At 39.5% G+C, this 17,832-nt stretch overlaps 3 protein-coding genes across 4 annotated transcripts; all 3 read right to left on the reverse strand.

Annotated features, from left to right (window-relative positions):
- Positions 1-7,188: 7,188 nt before the first annotated feature.
- Positions 7,189-8,582, reverse strand: LOC106924773 (cytochrome c oxidase associated subunit FA4L3-like). The gene is made up of 5 exons (XM_014998640.2): positions 8,452-8,582; positions 8,275-8,335; positions 8,089-8,177; positions 7,935-7,995; positions 7,189-7,682 (listed from the first exon to the last, which is right to left on the reverse strand). The coding sequence occupies exons 2-5, from the start codon at positions 8,311-8,313 to the stop codon at positions 7,614-7,616; spliced, it is 258 nt and encodes an 85-aa protein (XP_014854126.1). The 5' UTR covers positions 8,314-8,335; positions 8,452-8,582; the 3' UTR covers positions 7,189-7,613.
- An 808-nt stretch (positions 8,583-9,390) lies between these two features.
- On the reverse strand, positions 9,391-11,454 carry LOC106924772 (cytochrome c oxidase associated subunit FA4L3-like). Its single transcript, XM_088004185.1, has 3 exons — positions 10,247-11,454; positions 10,081-10,141; positions 9,391-9,908 (listed from the first exon to the last, which is right to left on the reverse strand). The coding sequence occupies exons 1-3, from the start codon at positions 10,450-10,452 to the stop codon at positions 9,834-9,836; spliced, it is 342 nt and encodes a 113-aa protein (XP_087860311.1). The 5' UTR covers positions 10,453-11,454; the 3' UTR covers positions 9,391-9,833.
- A 502-nt stretch (positions 11,455-11,956) lies between these two features.
- Positions 11,957-17,107, reverse strand: afg2b (AAA ATPase AFG2B). Of its 2 annotated transcripts, none has more exons than XM_088004186.1 (10): positions 16,186-17,107; positions 15,917-16,102; positions 14,865-15,149; positions 14,579-14,764; positions 13,925-14,083; positions 13,123-13,332; positions 12,840-13,022; positions 12,572-12,706; positions 12,232-12,357; positions 11,957-12,144 (listed from the first exon to the last, which is right to left on the reverse strand). In XM_088004186.1, exons 1-10 carry the CDS (start codon positions 16,777-16,779, stop codon positions 12,007-12,009), a joined length of 2,202 nt encoding a protein of 733 aa, XP_087860312.1. In that variant the 5' UTR covers positions 16,780-17,107; the 3' UTR covers positions 11,957-12,006. The 2 variants fall into 2 exon arrangements, with proteins under 2 accessions (XP_087860312.1, XP_014854120.2); XM_014998634.2 differs by having other exon boundaries at positions 12,795-13,022; positions 16,186-17,103.
- Between the last annotated feature and the right edge of the window lie 725 nt (positions 17,108-17,832).

Consider the following 17,832-nt stretch of genomic DNA (forward strand, 5'->3'; position numbering starts at 1 on the left):
CCAGACTTTCTTCTCCCCAGCCACTTGTTTCAGCTCCTGGGGAATCCAAAGGTGTTCCCAGGCCAGCCGAGAAACATCGTCCCTCCAGCGTGTCCAGGACCTCCTCCTGTTGGGACGTGCCCAGAACACCTCACCAGAGAGACGTCCAGGAGACTTTCTGACCAGATGCCCGAGCCATCTCAACTGAATCCTCTCGAAGTGAAGGAGCTGTGGCTCTACTCTGAGTCCCTACTGCATGACTGAGCTTCTCTCTCTAAGGAAGAGCCCAGACACCCAGTGGAGACAACCCATTTCGACCGCTTGTATCAGTGACCTCGTTCTTTTGGTCATGACCCAAAGCTCATGACCATAGATGAGTAGGAACATAGATTGACCGGTAAATCGAGAGCTTTGTTTTTTGACTCAGCTCTCTCTTCACCACGACAGACTGGAACAGCGTCCACTTCCCTGCAGACGCTGCGCCAATCTGCCTCTCTCGCTCTGTTTTTCCTTCATTCGTGAACTAGATCCCAAGATACTTAAACTCCTCCACTTGGGGCAGGACATCCCCCCCCCGACCTGGAGAAGTGGGTGGTTGTGGTTAATATCAAACAATTTTGTTAAGAAAAGTGGGCCAAAAGTGCTCTGCCTCAATGAAAGACTGATATCTCAAACTGTGAGGCTCAAATATGAAACTGTTTTTGTAAAGGATAGCACAACCATTTGTTGGTTGAGGAGACATTAACTGTTTTACATCCATAAAATAGTCCATAAAAAAGTCTATTAAATGTCTTACAAAACTGCATTTTGTATAAACTGTGGTTGTTTTTGTGTTCTACTCATATTCTACTCAAAAGTGACTACAGCAAATCTGATCAGGTTTGGATGAAAGCGTCTGATCTTTTTGTTTTAATGTGTGGTTAATTTTTCAAACACCAGGGGTCGCACATGTGCTGGTTTTATAAATGACAACGCTTGAAGCCGAAATGATTAAGTGCAGGAAGCAAAATCGGCTTTTAGCGAGTAACAAAATATACATTCACCGGTTCTTTATTAGGTACACCTGTTCAGTTGCTCATTAACACATAGAAATCAGCCAATCAGATGGCAGGGAAACACGGAGTTCAATCTGGGCATCAGTGTGAAGTGGGGTAAGACATTCAATGACATGGTTGTTTCCAGCAGACGACCTGGTCTAAGTATTTGAGAAACTGGTGGATTATGTACATTTTCATGCCAAACCATCTCTCAGCAGCAGTAGAAGATTACAGGATTTTCATCAGTAGAATGAGAATGGTTTGAGATGAGGCATCAACTAAGGTATGCAAAATATAATCTCTGAACGCATGTCAACTTTGAAGCAGGTGGAGTTCAGCAGCAGGTGCCACACCTCTTTGTTTTTAACAGGAAGCTGAGACTACAATTGAAATTCCTACAATGGCATTTCAAGGTCAGCAGATTCTAGTTCTATTAAGCACCGTTGGGAAGTGGTACAAGACATTTGCATCATGGTTCTATGGCGGAGAGATTTGAAGCACAACGGCATGATGTTCTCCTGTTAACGAGGCCCACGGTCTCCGAGGAAAGTTTCAGACACTTTCCTGATACTGTTCCATGGAAATGTAAGGCAGTTCTGGAGGAAAAAGTGTCTTCAGCCTCTACTTTTAAAGGTGTGTGGCCGGTCAGTGCAAGTGCAGGTAGTCAAGTATCGAGAGGCCTATGAATTAGTGAAATAATGATTTCTCTAAGCGATATGAATATACTTGAAGAGTACATTGGACTACATAAAAGAGTTATCCTTTGATAGCTGCAACATTCCCCACCAATCAAAGTTAATGTTCAAATTTCAGATGTATAAAAGAGTTTATAATTGACAAGACAGTGTCAGTTTCCAGGCAACATAAGTGCTATAAAATTTTCAGACAGCAGTTAACTTTGTTTTAGAAGGAAGCAGCTTCCCTCCGTCTCCCCTGCCTTTCTGCCTCATCTAACACACAACTTGCTTTTATTCTGTCTGACTAGGTTCCATCGCAAAGCCTGGAAATCTGTCCAAAATGAGCGGCACAAAATAGCTTTTATTAATGTAATGTGAACAAAGAGGTGAGGTAAAGAAAGTTTCATGTTTGACATTCAATTACAACTAAAGTTAATGTTTTTCACTCGCTGGTCACATGATCTGCGGTGCCGTGTGTGTGTGTGTGTGTGTGTGTGTGTGTGTGTGTGTGTGTGTGTGTGTGTGTGCAATAATGTCACGTACATATATTTCAAGGCACACGACTGCAGCGCCGTGCCCTTCCTGTCTCATTGTTTCTGTAAGTAACTTATAAGTCGAACATAGTTTGATAGATGAAATTGTGACAGCTGTAAAGCTCTCTGTGTCTGAGGCTTGTTTCGCATTGCAGCCATACAGATGCCTGTGCAAGTCTGAGCTTGTCTAGCAAAAGCCACTGAATTTCATTGCTTAAAAACTCATGAGGCAGAATGACAGTGCAAAAAAGGTGGACAATTTGTGTGGGGGTGAAACACAAACAGCAGCACCTGTAATGCAAGTGGAACCAAAGAAAAAAAAAAAAAAAACGAGAAACACTTCCTGGTTGCAGAGCTGGAAATAAAAGCTCCACCTTTTTCTCTTTGTATTGTCTCATTTTGTTTAATAAGTCATGAGACACCCGTTCAGCGTCATGGATATCCAACTGAACTACAGGCTGTGGATGCCAGACACAGCCGAGGGCGGCTTTCTATCACAGACACTTTTTGATTATTCGCTCTCCGATATGAGCGATGGGAGAACTGCCTCTCTGAAACATAATGCCAGCTCTGTTTGCCCATCCAGCCATAAACTAAGCAGATTAGTTGCTTGGCTTTTTTACTGGGTGGCGTTTATTACTTTACAGCTAGCCTTACTGGCACCATTTCCTGCTGTAAATGCTGTCATCTGAATGAAATATGGAGATCTGTGACAGAAGAATTAAAGCAACAGTGAGCTTTTAGTTCTTTTATTTGATATTGATCTCGTAAACAAAACAATCAAAGCAAATATTCACTCTCACTTTTTCGACATAATCGTTCAGACGCTTCAGAGAGTTGATACTTTTCCACCTTGTTGCTGTCACAGCGGTACAGATATCGCTGGCAAAACTGGATTTTTTTTTGCATTTTTTTCTTTTAAAAATAGGAAAAAACTCAGATTTATCCACATATCATATATGTAATATACATTTTTGCTGAAATATGATGTACAAATAAACTTGGACTAAGGAAAGGGATAAACTTATACTTTATTTTTTTTCTTTAGAGTAATTTAAAATGTACTTTTCTACTGAAATTCCAATAATCTCCTTTTTGAATACTTAATGCTAGAAAAAATTCTGACGTACAACCCCAAAGAAAGATAAGTTAGAACAGAAAAATGTAAGATTTTCTCTTGTAGTGCAGAGTGGCTTTGCCAAATAAACATCAAACTTGATAAATATTACTTTCAACAGCAATCCACAGTTGAAACTAATTTGTATATAGATCTAATTTTCCGTCGATTCTTATTCACTTTCAGCTTAATTTAACTTCAGTTTGTTCAATCTAAACAAACAAGAGCTCAAACACAAAGAGAGCACACATTTACCTGCATGTATGTTTGGAGGACGACAGAAAGAAGACGAAAAATGAATACTTTTTTTTTTAAAGGACAGGTGAGTATTATATATTTTATCCACTAAATTAGAAAAAAATGCCCTGTCACATACAAATATGGTACATTTCTTGCAATGTGCTTTCTGCCAATATTACATTTTGCATTGAGGTTATTTTTTTAGCATGATCCCTACCTTTATTTGCAAGGAAACTCACTGCCTAAATCCCAGTTATGTATGTAGGTCATTCCTGCAGAGGGCAGATCTGTGCCTCAGATGTGAACGAGATAAAAATAAGTTTCCATCAGTTAATCTGGGAGCAGCTCGACTTTTCCTAAAAAACAAGTGGGAGTGTTTTCTTGCTGCTTGTTGATGTTCTTGCTGAGAGATGCTGCAAAGTACACAACTCAATGCAATCTCTGTGGCCACATGCAAGCTCAGGTTATTTGAGAGATTGCTGCAAAGTCAATGACTTGTTGCAAAAGCAGGACTTCTTTAGAAAGAAAACATTTTGCAAACTTAATTTGATTGTAGTTTTGGATTAGATATTTATATAAATTAGTGTACACTCTATATGCCAGGGCAGAGTTTTTCTACATAAAGGATATCTCAAGATGACAGCATTGCAAAGTTGCTAGAATAGTGAGAACAGCAGAAAGCAACACTCGGCACCTAAGAACGCACCTCGTTCAAACCACACAAAGAGCACCACACCAAGATCAGGGCCGCCGGACAACCCTCGAGCCACTGAACACACCTCCAGCACTTGCCAAACCAGCAAGGATGCAGGGACGAGAACATAAGAATGCGTACCACGCCCCCTGGTCAGCCCCCTGCTCCCAGCCCAGTCCCCCACACCCCACTCTACTGTGTTTGCCTGTGTTAATGTAAAATGTTCACAGATGTGTAGTGGATGTGGTAATGCTGAAACAACACTCTGACAGTGTTCTTTTTTTTTTTCTTCTTCTTTCCAGTCTCTTGTGTCAAATTTCCTGCTAACCCTATCCTTACCCTAAACCTAACCTAACCCTTTTAGGCCATGTTCTGCCCCTTTAAGAGTTTCTGTAATTGTCATTTATAATTTTGTTTCTCATATACTCCGTCAACCTGACATGTTCTTGCTATGTCAGGCGAAGCACGATTAAACTCCTTGAATGTATTTGCCCTTACACAAACCGAATAAAGAAAAGAAAAGGGTGAAAATTGCTAGTGTTTTAGTCCCTTTCAGAGCAAACTGACTTCCAGGCTTGTGTGGCATCCAGTTTCAAAACCTATTTATGGCCACAAACTCTTGAAGGAAGAGTTGAATGTTATCACGTGTGCACCATCACTGTGAGGCTTTAACTGGCATACGGCTAGTTTAACCTCACAAAGCATCTATAAAAGGGAAAAGAATGTTGCTCTGAGGAAAAAACAGTTGGAATTACTCCAAAAAAAAAAAAGGGAAAATGAGTTTCCAGTTAATTATTCCTGAACACAGTGGGGATTTTTTTCTGCAGGACTGTATTGATCACGCCTCTTAAAGGGCCACTGATAGATTTGGATCTTTCACACACCAGAGCCAGAAGTGTGGAAGCTGTTTGTTGTTGCTGCCACTTTAAGTAACAAATCTACCTCGAGTCACATTTCCCCTATAAAACAAAAATAGGCATACTTGTCTTTTTGTTTTGTTTTTTGCTATTGTTTACAAGTAGCACACATCAGTTGAGGAATGCTTTCAGAAGTGTGCAAGTATTTACTATACCATTGCAGGAGATGCATGACTGATTAAAAAAATAACCAAGTGTTCACTTTGGATCATTTTCATTTTCAGTTTTGGACAACAGGTGTCCTTCACAAAGACACTTGTACATTCAACTGTTTAATTTAAAAAAGGCTGTTTGAGGAAATGTATTTAGCTGTTTAAGTAAAAACGAGCTGTTGCTGTCGATTTCCATGTTTTATTAAGGAAAAACAATCCAGTTGTGGGTACCACCCATACGTTTTCCTGTTTTTGATGAGTCACTGTGACTGAAGTGGAAAAGGCTGCACCCCTTTTAACATTTCTGAACTAAGACAGAGCAGGAGGGTTTGTGTGTACTGTAACTCCCACAGTTTACATGCAGTCATCATGACTATGGATATTAATCTGAGGCATTTGTTGAGAAGACATACAACCAAAAACCCAGGGTAAACAAGTTTGAATGCATCGACTGTCTGCAGAACCAGAACTAAACTGGCACCCATGAATATATGTATATCCATGCACCTTTGCTAAAATGTGGTTAAATGTCCCTAAAGATAATCAAATACTTCTTTTGGTAGCCACAAAAAACCCATTGCATAATTTTTGCTGGATATTTGACCTGTCTTTCTATCAAAAGTGCTAGAGTTAATTTAAAAAGGCTGGTTCGGGGTTTCAGGGATAAACCAGAAATTTTCAATAAAGCTGAGTGCAGGACAATCAACTGTCCTGAAGCTTAATGTTAGCCTGCGTCATACATTGCAAAACCAGTTTTGAGCACTGCTTGGGATCAATTTCCTGCTAGAACGCCCTACTGTGAGCAGGTTTCAACCCTAATATGAAAGAAAATTGGTCAAAGCCTGTGGCCAGGACAAGGACAATAACAACAAAGTTCTGTCTGTCCAGGACATTTCATGAACTGAAGTGCAGAACTCCCAGGAAGTCTTCAGTCGGGATAACACATTTTGCAAGACAATAAACTGTCTCATAAATTATCACAATAAATGAAAAATATTGTCATTTTGACAACATTTTTATTGTACATAATAACAACAATGATAAGGGCTCATTAATGCAAGCATATTCAAAGATTAAGAAAAACCTTTCATTTCTAAATAACATTTGAAATATCCAAAATAAGCCAATAAAACAATATAACAGTAATTAAAATGGATTGTGAGGTGTCTGTAACCAAAATTGCATTTGAAATAATCATTTAGCTTAGACAGTAAAAACAGGCAAAAGTGGCAGGTAGTGCAAAATAACTACTTTGTTGTAGGTGTCAAATGTTTGGAGTGCTTCTCCAAATCCTGCATTTTTCAAGTTTATTAAAGGGGAGCATCTCCTAGCAACTGTTGTCCAAATGAAAATGATTATGCTCATTTTAATTTATCATGCGATTGATTTTTTGTTTACTGTTAGACTTAGTCTTCAATCCCTCTGTCATTTGTTATTGTAGTTCCCCACGTCAAATTTATGACTAATCACATGATAGTTTCCTTCATCTTGTAGATCACGTAGAGGCAGCAGCCACCAGCATCAAGGTCAAGTGATGGTTTTATCCCTAAATACTGTAAAGTGAAGTAGTTGTAGCATTGTGCTGCAGGGTTGTTCCTCTGCCTTACAGCATAATGAGTGAAGTTATCTCCTTAATCATATTGAAAGTGTCGACTATAATTCAATTTAAATGAAATCGACCAATTCTGATAAGAATATTAAATATTCTGACATAATTCTGTTGATGGTTGCAAAGCTCACGTTTCTCTTCAACTTTCTAAGGGGCATTTCATTAAATATTAAATAGGTTGTATGCATTTGTTTGAAGCCGTAAATATAATGTTGACACCGAATCGCCAAGACTCTCTTCTAAGCCACATAAAAGCTCAGCTTTATTGACAATATACAGTACAGTACTCTGGGTTTGTGTCTTTTTATATTTAGACAGCAATGAACATTCCTACCGAAGGCATCTGACAGTTAAGACGAACCACAGCTGATAAAGTAAAAATTAATCTCTCCAGCTCTGGTTAGCCAATAAAACCAAAAACAAAAACAAATGACCCGTCCTAATCTCAGACGTTTCTTTTTCTGTCGTTGTGGATAGATGTCCTTGTGTTGCCGCTACAGAGCAGGGGTGAAGCCCCACCAGTTGAGCAGAAGCATTTCCGCACACTGAGTGTCAAAGCGTCCTAGTTTGTGCAGAAAGGATTCTGCTAGACTGATGAGGGGGCCTGGCAAGTAGTCAAGACTCTACATCTTCAGAGATGATACTGGCTCTTCTTTCTTTATTTGGTCATGGACTTCACCATTTCCAGAGTCTCCACTGGTTTCCACTGCTGATTGATGGTGATTAGCTGCAGCAAAATGTTACAGACAGAAAAAAAGAGAGAGAGAAGACCCTTTGTTATAGGTATTGGCTATTACCAGGATTGGGTCTGATGTCACAGAAGACGGTTGGTACAAGTGATAGTGACTCAGCACTATCTATCAGCAGCAGGGTAGAAGGCAGCGCTTGTTTACGTGCCGCAATAAAGAGAACTGAAACCCTTATGAAAATGAATACAGCTGATAGAATCTTATAAAGCATAAATAAAATTAAAACACACCTTTTGGGGCTTTGAGGGGTCCAGTCTTTCCCATGGTTCTGGGTTTTCAGACTTGTTCAAACTGTACAGCATAGTAAAACAACAGATTATACTCTCTCAGCTCTAATTGATGTAATTTAATCAATTGTGAGCTAAAAAAAAGAGGAAAACTCACATCACATCGGATTTGGTGAACAGAAAGTACAAGGAAGCAGATGTGGCTCCTGTAGCTGCGAACGCCATGAATCCCACCAGAGGGATCAGCTGAAACAGACACACAAGAAGCATAACAACCACATCTGATCTTCACTAGGAGCAGACTGACTGCACAAATAAAAACAGTAAAAAGCAAACGTCTTACCTCCTTCCTCTTCTTCAACAACTGGATGAATCCAGACATGTTTCCAAAATACTCAAAACACCTGCAGATAAAATAGTTTGGTTTTCACTTGTTGTTGTTTACATCCTCAGTCTGAGTCTCTGCCTTTCTAAAGGAAGAGGCAAGGTCCCCAAAGTAGTTCGGTTCGACATGTCTTACCTGCTGCTTCAGAGCTTCCTGAAAGTCTCTGAGTCCTGCACAGCAGGAGACAAACAGATGTAGGACGAGGCGGGAGGGTTTACGAGGTGACAAGCACGTAGACACAAGATGCTTCCTGTATTGTAATGTACAACTCAAGGGCAAAGCATCTATTTGGTCATGACAGGTACAAAATACCAGTGTGCAGGGCCCTCTAGTGGTCACACTTGAAAGCTGAAAGATAACTGTACAGACGATTGTTAAAAAGAGCAAAAAATCATGTCATGGTAAATGCTGAGGCAATAAAATGACACAATAAAAGTTACATAAAAATAACATTTATTTTAAAACTGATTTGTTTATAGCCTGACATAGGAGAACACTGTTGTTACTTAAATGCCCTTAATCATTAATTGTTGATCTCAGGGATGCACCAGTTAGTGAACATTAGCAGAAATATGAAAATCCCACCATGTAAGTTCATTAGTAGACTTCACCTTTCTACCGTTTTCTTTCCAAGTAACAATTTAAACTATAATCTATATCTGATATCAGATACAATAAATATAGAAAGTTTAGTTTTTTCAAACTAGATTTTGACACATCAGAATGAAGAGATGTAATGAGAAAATAAAATACTTAAAGAACAACTTCTTTTTGAGTAATGACAACAATGTCTAACCAGCACATTCATTTAATATGTTTTTTTTTTTAAGTCAGTAACTGGAAAACGTTTCAGAATCACTGACTTGATTGGTAATCACAGTAAAAATGAAAATGCTCCTACCTCCATGACCACCCTGTGGACCAACACAGGCTTTCCAACTCCAGGAGGTTCGACACCTCTGGCACAGGACACCACCAGCGAGTACATCTGTATTAAAATCCTTCAGGTTCATTGCAAACTCCTCATGGATACAAACACTCCTCAGCACGTCTTTCACAAAGTCATGAACAACGGTAGCTTAAGAGATTCCTTTATCCATCAAAAACCAGATGGCACATCAACATAAAAATGGAAAAACATAACAAAAAACAATGCAATTTCCCCCCAGGTTTTGTGTTTAAACAGAAATCCAAAGAACGAACCATACTCTGGATTATGATGACTAACATATATAGAAACTTCTGACCAGTCGTAACTTTAGCTTTAGTCATGAGAGCATTTCATGAAGACAGAAACCATCCGCTCTTCTAAGCCACATAAAAGCTCAGCTTTATTGAAAATATATAGTGTAGTACTCCGGGTTTATGACTTTTTATATTCAGACAACAATACATATTTGTATCTGAGGCATCTGACAGTAAAATTAAACAGTTAAAATAAAAAAATAAAAAAATCATCTCTCAAGCTGTGGTCAGCTAAAAGTAACAAAAACAACTTCAGAAATGATGCTTGCTCCTCATTTGTCTTTGGTCATGGACTTCACCATTTCCAGAGTTTCCACTGGTTTCCACTTCTGATTGATGGTGACAAACTGCATCAAAATGTTAGAAAAAAAAAAGAAGAAAGACTTCATTTAAGGTATTTGTCACTGTTACCATGAATATTTGGAGGACTGACTCTGATGTCACAGAAAGTCATAGTGAGATGGCACATATCATAAGTTGGGTGAAAGGCAATGCTTGTTTTCAAAAATTAAAATATACCTTTTGGGGTTTTGATGGGTTCACTCGTTCCCATGGTTCTGGATTTGAAGTCTTGTTCAAACTACACAGCAAATTTAAACAATAGACTATAATGATTCAGCTCTAATTGACAAAATTCCATCAAAAAGAGCAAAAAACAACAAACAAACAAACAAAAATATCTCACATCACATCATTCTTGTGGAACAGAAAGTAGATGGCAACTGATGATGATCCTGTTGCAGCAAGAGCCATGATTCCCACAACAGGAATCACCTGAAACAAGAAACATTCCAACCACACCTGATCAAGCAGTTGTAGCCTTGCCAAAAGTGTAAAAAGCAAACATCTTACCTCCTTCCTCTTCATCAACATCTGGAAGAATCCGGGCATTTTATCAAAATACTCAAAACACCTATCGAGAAAATAGCCTGGTTTTCACTTGCTGCTAGATTATGTACTTTCCTTACAACATGTGTCAGCTATAGAGTGCTGTTTGTAAAGTTACAAACATTAACAGCAATAATTTGCTGTATTTGGCCTGTCATAGAGAAAAAAAAATGTGGGTGTTAATTTTTCAGACATATTTTCACTATGCCATTCCAAGATTTATAATTGTAAGAGTTCCAAACTAAATATTTAATTCACTAGCTATACATTTAGTTCCAAACTAAATACTTATTTTCCAAACTAACAACGTTTGTTTTCAAACTAACAAATATTTTTGCTTGTTAACAACATATTTAGGTTGCTAGCTAAATACTTAGCTAATATGCAAATTGGCTTATCGGTAAGCGGAAATGGAATATCAAAATAAAAGCTCGGGTTTCCGTGTCTCTAAACTCCGGTGGTGGCGGCCATGAACAGGCACATTGTTTTCGTTATGACTAGCTAAACAGAACAAATTATTACTTTTTCTTTCTTTCTTTCTTTCTTTCTTTTTTTTACTGTGTAACTTTACAAACAGCGCCCCATAGCTAACGGATAATAAGGTCTCCATAGACTTGGTTTTCTTAACTGCAAATATTTTATAAACGCTTTTTGTAACTGAAATACAGCAGAGGGAAAAATGCGACTAGCTAATAACTTTAAGCTACTCAAAAATATGTACACTGTTGTACACATCATCAACCACAAAAAAAAAAAACACCTGCGTAAGTGCCACCCAAACAAGTAAATACTTACTAGAAGAAAGTCTTCCAAAGGACAAAGTATTCAGATAGAGCTCATGAGCGTTTACTTTCTCCTAACTGCCTAAATTCTCGTTGTTAAGGTTACCGTAGAACATTTCAAAGATAGTTTGCTGGTAACGGCGCTCACTCGGTCATATTTCTAGAAATACAATTTGACAAAGATCCGATACAAAGTAAATAATATACCGTAGGTTATCGCTGATACCGCTAAAACCGATTGTATTCAGAAGAAAACAGACTTTTTCAGTGCAAACAGTACAAATGTATGAAAACATATTTTCAAATTGAAAATGTAAGCCATTGATATTTGCCATTATAATTCTTGCATCTCTTGAGGAAATTCAAGTAATTTGCTGGACCTATGGAATAGGAACCAAACAAAAGTATGAAGCTCATCACAACGGCATTGATCTGATACAATTACTCACTTTGAAAATTATATTATTTAGATCAATATGGCCAGACATACCCAAAACAGAGGATTTAAGAGGTAAATGGAAAGTAGATGATTCTTTCTGTATTGTATTGTATAGCTGAAGGATAAAGCATCTATTTGATAATAGCTACAAAATATCACAAAATATCAGTGTGGGCCCTCTAGTGGTCAGACTTTAAAGCTGAAAGACAGTTGAACTAATTGTTAAAAATAGCCTAATTCATGTCATTGAAAAGCTTATGAGATAAAAAAAAACAGACAATAAAAGTTATATGTCATAATATTTATTTTAAAACTGATATTTTGTATAAAAATACATCACTGGTGAGGTATTAAATATGAACTAATCTGCTGAGCAGTGAGAGAAGGACTCATTTTGGTGATGGAACGAAGGAAATGTGTCTGCTGGATGGATGACGCTTCCATGTTCTCCTCCAGCAATGCCAGCAGAGCAGCCTAAAACGAAAAAAAAGAAATTAAATATATAAATATATCTTTTTTGGTGTGTTTTTTAATTGTAAAGAAACACAATTATACACTTACTTCTTTACACAGGTTTTCCAGGTCAGCTCCAGAGTAAAGCTTTGTCTTTGCAGCCAGCTCCTCCAGACAGACGTGTGAATCCACAGGCATAGACTTTGTGCAAACTTTTAGGATGGCGAGTCGAGCCTTAACATAGGTAACAAAAAACAATGCACCACGAGATTTAACATTAAAAGACTCAGTTGCTGTTATGTATTACTGTGTAAAAATTATTCTCTCTCTTTGCTGCTTTATGTTAAAACAGCCTAAGTCCACAGGGAGTTAAAAAAAAAAACTGCATAACTATGACTAAATTTAACAACGTAATGCAGATTAAGCACTCAATAAAGTAAAATCAAACCTGCAGATCAGGAGGTGGAACGTAAATGATGTGGTCCAGCCTGCCGGGTCTGAGCAGGGCGCTGTCGATACACCTGGGTCTGTTTGTAGCAGCTACAACCATCACATCTTTGTTACAAACCTCCTGACAGTACAGCTGTTAAAAGAAAAAAAAAAAAAAACTTGTTTATTATTAAAGTCACGGTGTGAAGATGAGAAATTGTGTAATGTCAGCAACATGTGACTTCGTCATCTGCGTGACTCTGCTCCACTCCCTCTGCCTGCAGGACCTTATCTGCTCCCCTCCTCTCCACCATCTTCAGGCCGATCCCATCCATCTCATTCAGCAGCACAGAGAGCAACCGGGTCTGCACGCTGTTAGGGGTCCCGACGTCGGACCGCGACCCGATCAGCGAGTCGATCTCGTCGAGGAACAGAACACAAGGCGCGCAGGCGCGGGCCTGCCGGAACAGCTACACGTGAAAAGACAGATGCAATGGTTTGAAAGACGCAACAAAGAAGAAATGAAAATGATCTGTTCTCTGCATATTTCAGGAAACTAACAGAAAGTACCTGAGCTAAGGCTTTCTCAGAGTCTCCGATGTACGGAGAGTACAGGTCAGCGCCGCTGACGGACAGGAAGGCACAGCGGGACGAGGTGGCAGCAGCTTTGACAAGCGTCGTTTTTGCGCATCCTGGAGGGCCGTACAGGAGGATGCCACGCGGCCGACACAACCCCAGACGGACAAACGCCTCAGGGTGTCTTAAAGGCCACTCAATGCTCTGTGGCAGAGATTTAAAGAGAAAAATTACTTAACTATGAGTTGCATGGAAACATTTCATCATACTTTTCCTTTCTAGCTCTATAAATCCAGCCCCACTACTCAGTTAGTACGTGGTGGAAATTTATCATATTATTTATCATGTAACACAGTAAATTTCTTATCATAATAAGAATTTTGATTTACTCTTACCATAATAAACTGCAGTTATTGATGGTAAATAAACAAAAAACTGACAGGGTGATCAAGAATGTTATTTTTTCTATTTTCTCCACTGTTCCACAAGTGATGTGCATCAATAAATATCAATAAATTTGAAATTTAAATATGATTACATGCAGTTACTGTGGGCAATGTAGTGATGTAAATCACATTTATAGAAGTAAGTGGCATCCTGAACAAGCCTATTTCAAGAACAATATTTGTGTTTGTGGCACTACGATTGCTGAGCCCTGCAGTCACAGCCATACGGTTATCTAAAAAAGAAGCAATAAATACATTATGATGAAATAAAAGCTACTGCTTTCAGAATAGCACCACAAGATATTGCGATAAAATTCTAAGTCCATATCGCCCACCCCTAAATAGCCAACCTGTCTTAGTTTGGTTTTGACTTCCTCCAGGCCTCCAATTTGCTCCCAAAGCACCGGGGAGAGCTCCGTCCTGCCCAGGCTGCCTCTCAGGCAGGACGGCCCCACCAACTTCAGGGCCTCCTGGAAGTGCTTCATATCCACCACCTGCTCCCCTGAACCCTGCAGGCAACAATGTCAATGAATCACAGAACACTAAACTCATAAATTGGTCCTGATCCAAAACAAGTTGGATAAAAACAAAGATTTGACGTTTTGTCTGCACAGAACACGGTCCTACAAACTATGTCCCACGATTCAAGAGCTTTCACAGCAACAATTCTTAGTAGTCAGAGTCTGTCTGACTTCATCACTCTCTCAAAGTGTTTCAAAGTTGTTTAAGTTTCTTCAAAACATTCCTTCAGTTTAGTGAGTTTTACATGCATTTGTTTTTGCTTTGCTCTCTTACGGTTCCTCAGTAAGATTTCAGCCACTGTTGAGGTCTGGACATTGACTGGACCGTTCCAGTAAATTGATTCTTTTCATTCTTTTCAAGCCATTCTGTTGTAGGTTTACTGCTGTGCTCAGTGTCACTAAAGCCACTGCTGGTAAGCTGCATTTATTATATCTGGGCAAATAATTAATTTAAAAGTGATCACTTATTTTCTCTGCATTTACCTTTACGTTCTCCCTCAAAGCGTGCATGGCAGCCTCCCTGCACAGTGCACTCAGGTCTGCTCCGACATATCCTGTCGTTATCTGAGCAAGCTCTGCAATGTTCACAGTGGGGCGCACGGGCATTCTCTCACACAGAACAGACAGGATGGCTTTTCTCTGCAGAAGTGTAGGAGCACCGATGATCACCTTTTAAAAAGGACAAATGCAAAGTTTACTGGTTTTGCTTTGCACGTTGCAGCTGTCGTTCACTTTACATACAGGACTGTATCAAACTAAAACGCTGCACCTCTCTGTCAAACCTCCCAGGCCTACGCAGCGCCGGGTCTAAACTGTCTGGCCTGTTGGTGGCTCCTACGATGAGGAAGCGGTCGGACCGACTCATCCCATCCATCAGCGTGAGAAGCTGAGCCACCAGCCGGTTCTCCGGCGCGGAGGAGCCGGACCTCCTCGGAAACAGAGAGTCCAGCTCGTCCAAAAACAACACGCAGGGGCCCTCTTCCGCTGCAGACCGCGCACGCTCAAACACAGCCCGCAGCGTCTCCTCGCTCTCACCCGGCCGTGACCCGACAACCTGACAAAAGGAGACCACTGCTGTTACTCAGCTGCACTTATGCACCACATGTCGATCTCACGTCATTCTCACAGCCTAATAACTTTGAATGCCATTGATTCATGCTGCTATGGTGTTTGGACAAAAATACTACACATGATCTAAATTATTTTTTGCTGAAATTGAAACATTATAATTATTCCCACTGTTGGATAGTTATATTGATTATTATAGACATAAAAATGTTCTTTATAAACATTTATTTAAAATGGTTCGGGACAAAAACATCAGAAGAAACATGAAAATCTTACCAGTTACATTTATTTTTGGTCTTCTAGTGTTCATTTTAAAGAATGTTCACTTTTTTCCTGTTATCATTTCAAAAAGCACCACAAGTAAAGCTACAATCTATTTGATATCAGATAAAATGAATGTAGAAAGTGGAGTTTGACTCAAACTGAAGGGATGCAATGAAAAAATGAAAGAAGAGTTATTTTGTTCTTTTTTTAAATTTTTTTTAACTTTCATAAAACATGAAAGAAACTCGAATATACCTGTACAGTGCAGTTGAGTTTATTCTGAAGACTCACTCAGGAATAATTATTCTTTGACAGCATAATAATTTAGCCATTTACTTTGTCTTGAAACAGACAAACAGAAAATGCAGAATATTTGTTTTGTATCTCTTGAAACATTTTTGAGAACCAAGTCCTTTCCAATTAAAACGTTTCCAGTCACTGACTTCTCAAAATTACTCACTAAAAATGAAAATGTATATCAGCTCCTACCTCTGGTCCTCTGACCACCACCAGGCTGGCTCCCACCTCCATGACCACCCTGCGGACCAACACGGTCTTCCCAACTCCAGGAGGTCCCACCAGGAGCACACCTCTGGGGCAGGATACGCCCAGAGAGGTCAGGGTGTTGGGGTAAAGGAGGGGCAGCTGCAGCATCTCTCTCAGGGATGCACTCACCTGCAGTGGAAGAAAAACGCACATGTTGGCGTCAACCCTGTAGATTAGTACAACAGGGGTCATAACAGTAAGTAGAGGCTGACCTCCTCCAGTCCTCCCAGCGGGGGTGTGTGCTGGTCTTGCATTTGACTCTTGTAACGCTGGACTGTCTGGATCTCAGTTATCTCCAAACCAATTTTAGAGGTGATGACTCCAGCAGCTGCAGACTCTGGACAGATGCCGTGCACAGCAACATATCTTATATCTGTATTAAACTCCTCCAGGTTTATTACAAACTCTTTATGGACATAAACACCCGTCAGCATGTCCTTCACAAGCTCGTGAACAAGGCTAAAATTTGTGTTTTTCTTAAAATCAAGACTCCGGACCACCACAGTTACTTTAACACTCTTCAGTTTGGTGCAGGGTGCGGGACTGAGCTGAGTCGTGTCCAAGCTCAGGTGTGCGGGAAGCCCAGAAATCAGGCTGGGAGTGAAACATTTCAGGTCCATCTGCAGGAAGCCCTCCGCCAGGTCGGGACGGGGCCAGGCGGTGCACAGGCAGCTTCCCCCAGGAAGAGACACCAGCAGAGGGGAGCCCAGTCTTAGACCCAACGACGACATCAGACCCGGGCCCAGTCTGCATCTCTGAGACCCCCGGTCAGAGGGATCCACCGATAGCAGCCTAAGAGACTCCATTGTCCATTAAAATCCGATGATGACACACTGACAGCGCGATTTAAACAGAGTAAAAGGCTCAGATGCGGCACGCACTTAGCATACATACTACAAAAACTTCATTTAATAGCTTCATTTAGAAGCTGAATTACACTGACATACTAGGTAACGCTGTACAGCAACCATCTGTGTTTTAAATAAGAAAATGGCAGCTACATTTAATAAGCTAAAGCGATTATTACATTAGCTGAGCTGTAATGTGTTTACAAAATGGTGCCTGCTAAAAAAAGATGGCCAACAAAAACCTTTTAATGTGTGTTACGTCGGTCGGTGTTTCACCGGTTAAAAACGCGCGTGCACTGCTCGCATTACAGGGATACTACGGCTACCGCACAAGCTCAAAAAAGATGATTGAAAATAAATATTGGTTTGAAAAATATAACTGTAACGGAAAACGTGAGTATTGACTCTGAAATAAATGTACTGAAAAAATTTGCATTGAACGATAAACAAAAATTGATGGTGAAAAAAGATTCATTGAAACTCTAACTATATGCATTTGGTGAAACAATGTGGATCTCCTTAAGAGATCCTTATTGAAAAGACCTTAAATTATATGACTGCATATTGAGAAACTACACAAGCAAATCTAATTTACTATTCTGTATTTTAAGTAAGTTTGCAAATGGATGGAAGGTGGAAACTAAAGCTAATGGAAAACGAAAAGTCATAGTAGTCCAACACATTCTGAGTACACGTTTCTTTCTCTGGTACTCTGCTGCCATCTAGTGCACAAAAAATAAAATACACTGAATCTCGATAATTGTGTGCTGAACTTTGAAATGTAAAGCTAATATCACATTCTATATCAAATTTAGAGGAGGCATGTTAACTTTATAATTATTAATGACTTATGATGTTAACTGATGATGATTTTATTGGATTTCTAACCTGTTGAGCCATCTTTTAATTTGTAGCTGGATAAAACAAGGAGTTTTATACACTACATGAGTGGTCAGATGTAATATTGTTGCTTCTTATTTCTAAATATGTATCTTACATCTAAACAGAATA

Source organism: Poecilia mexicana, unplaced genomic scaffold (genome assembly GCF_051168715.1).
Source record: "Poecilia mexicana isolate PSO_F unplaced genomic scaffold, ASM5116871v1 scaffold_3, whole genome shotgun sequence".
NCBI classification, from domain to species: domain Eukaryota; kingdom Metazoa; phylum Chordata; class Actinopteri; order Cyprinodontiformes; family Poeciliidae; genus Poecilia; species Poecilia mexicana.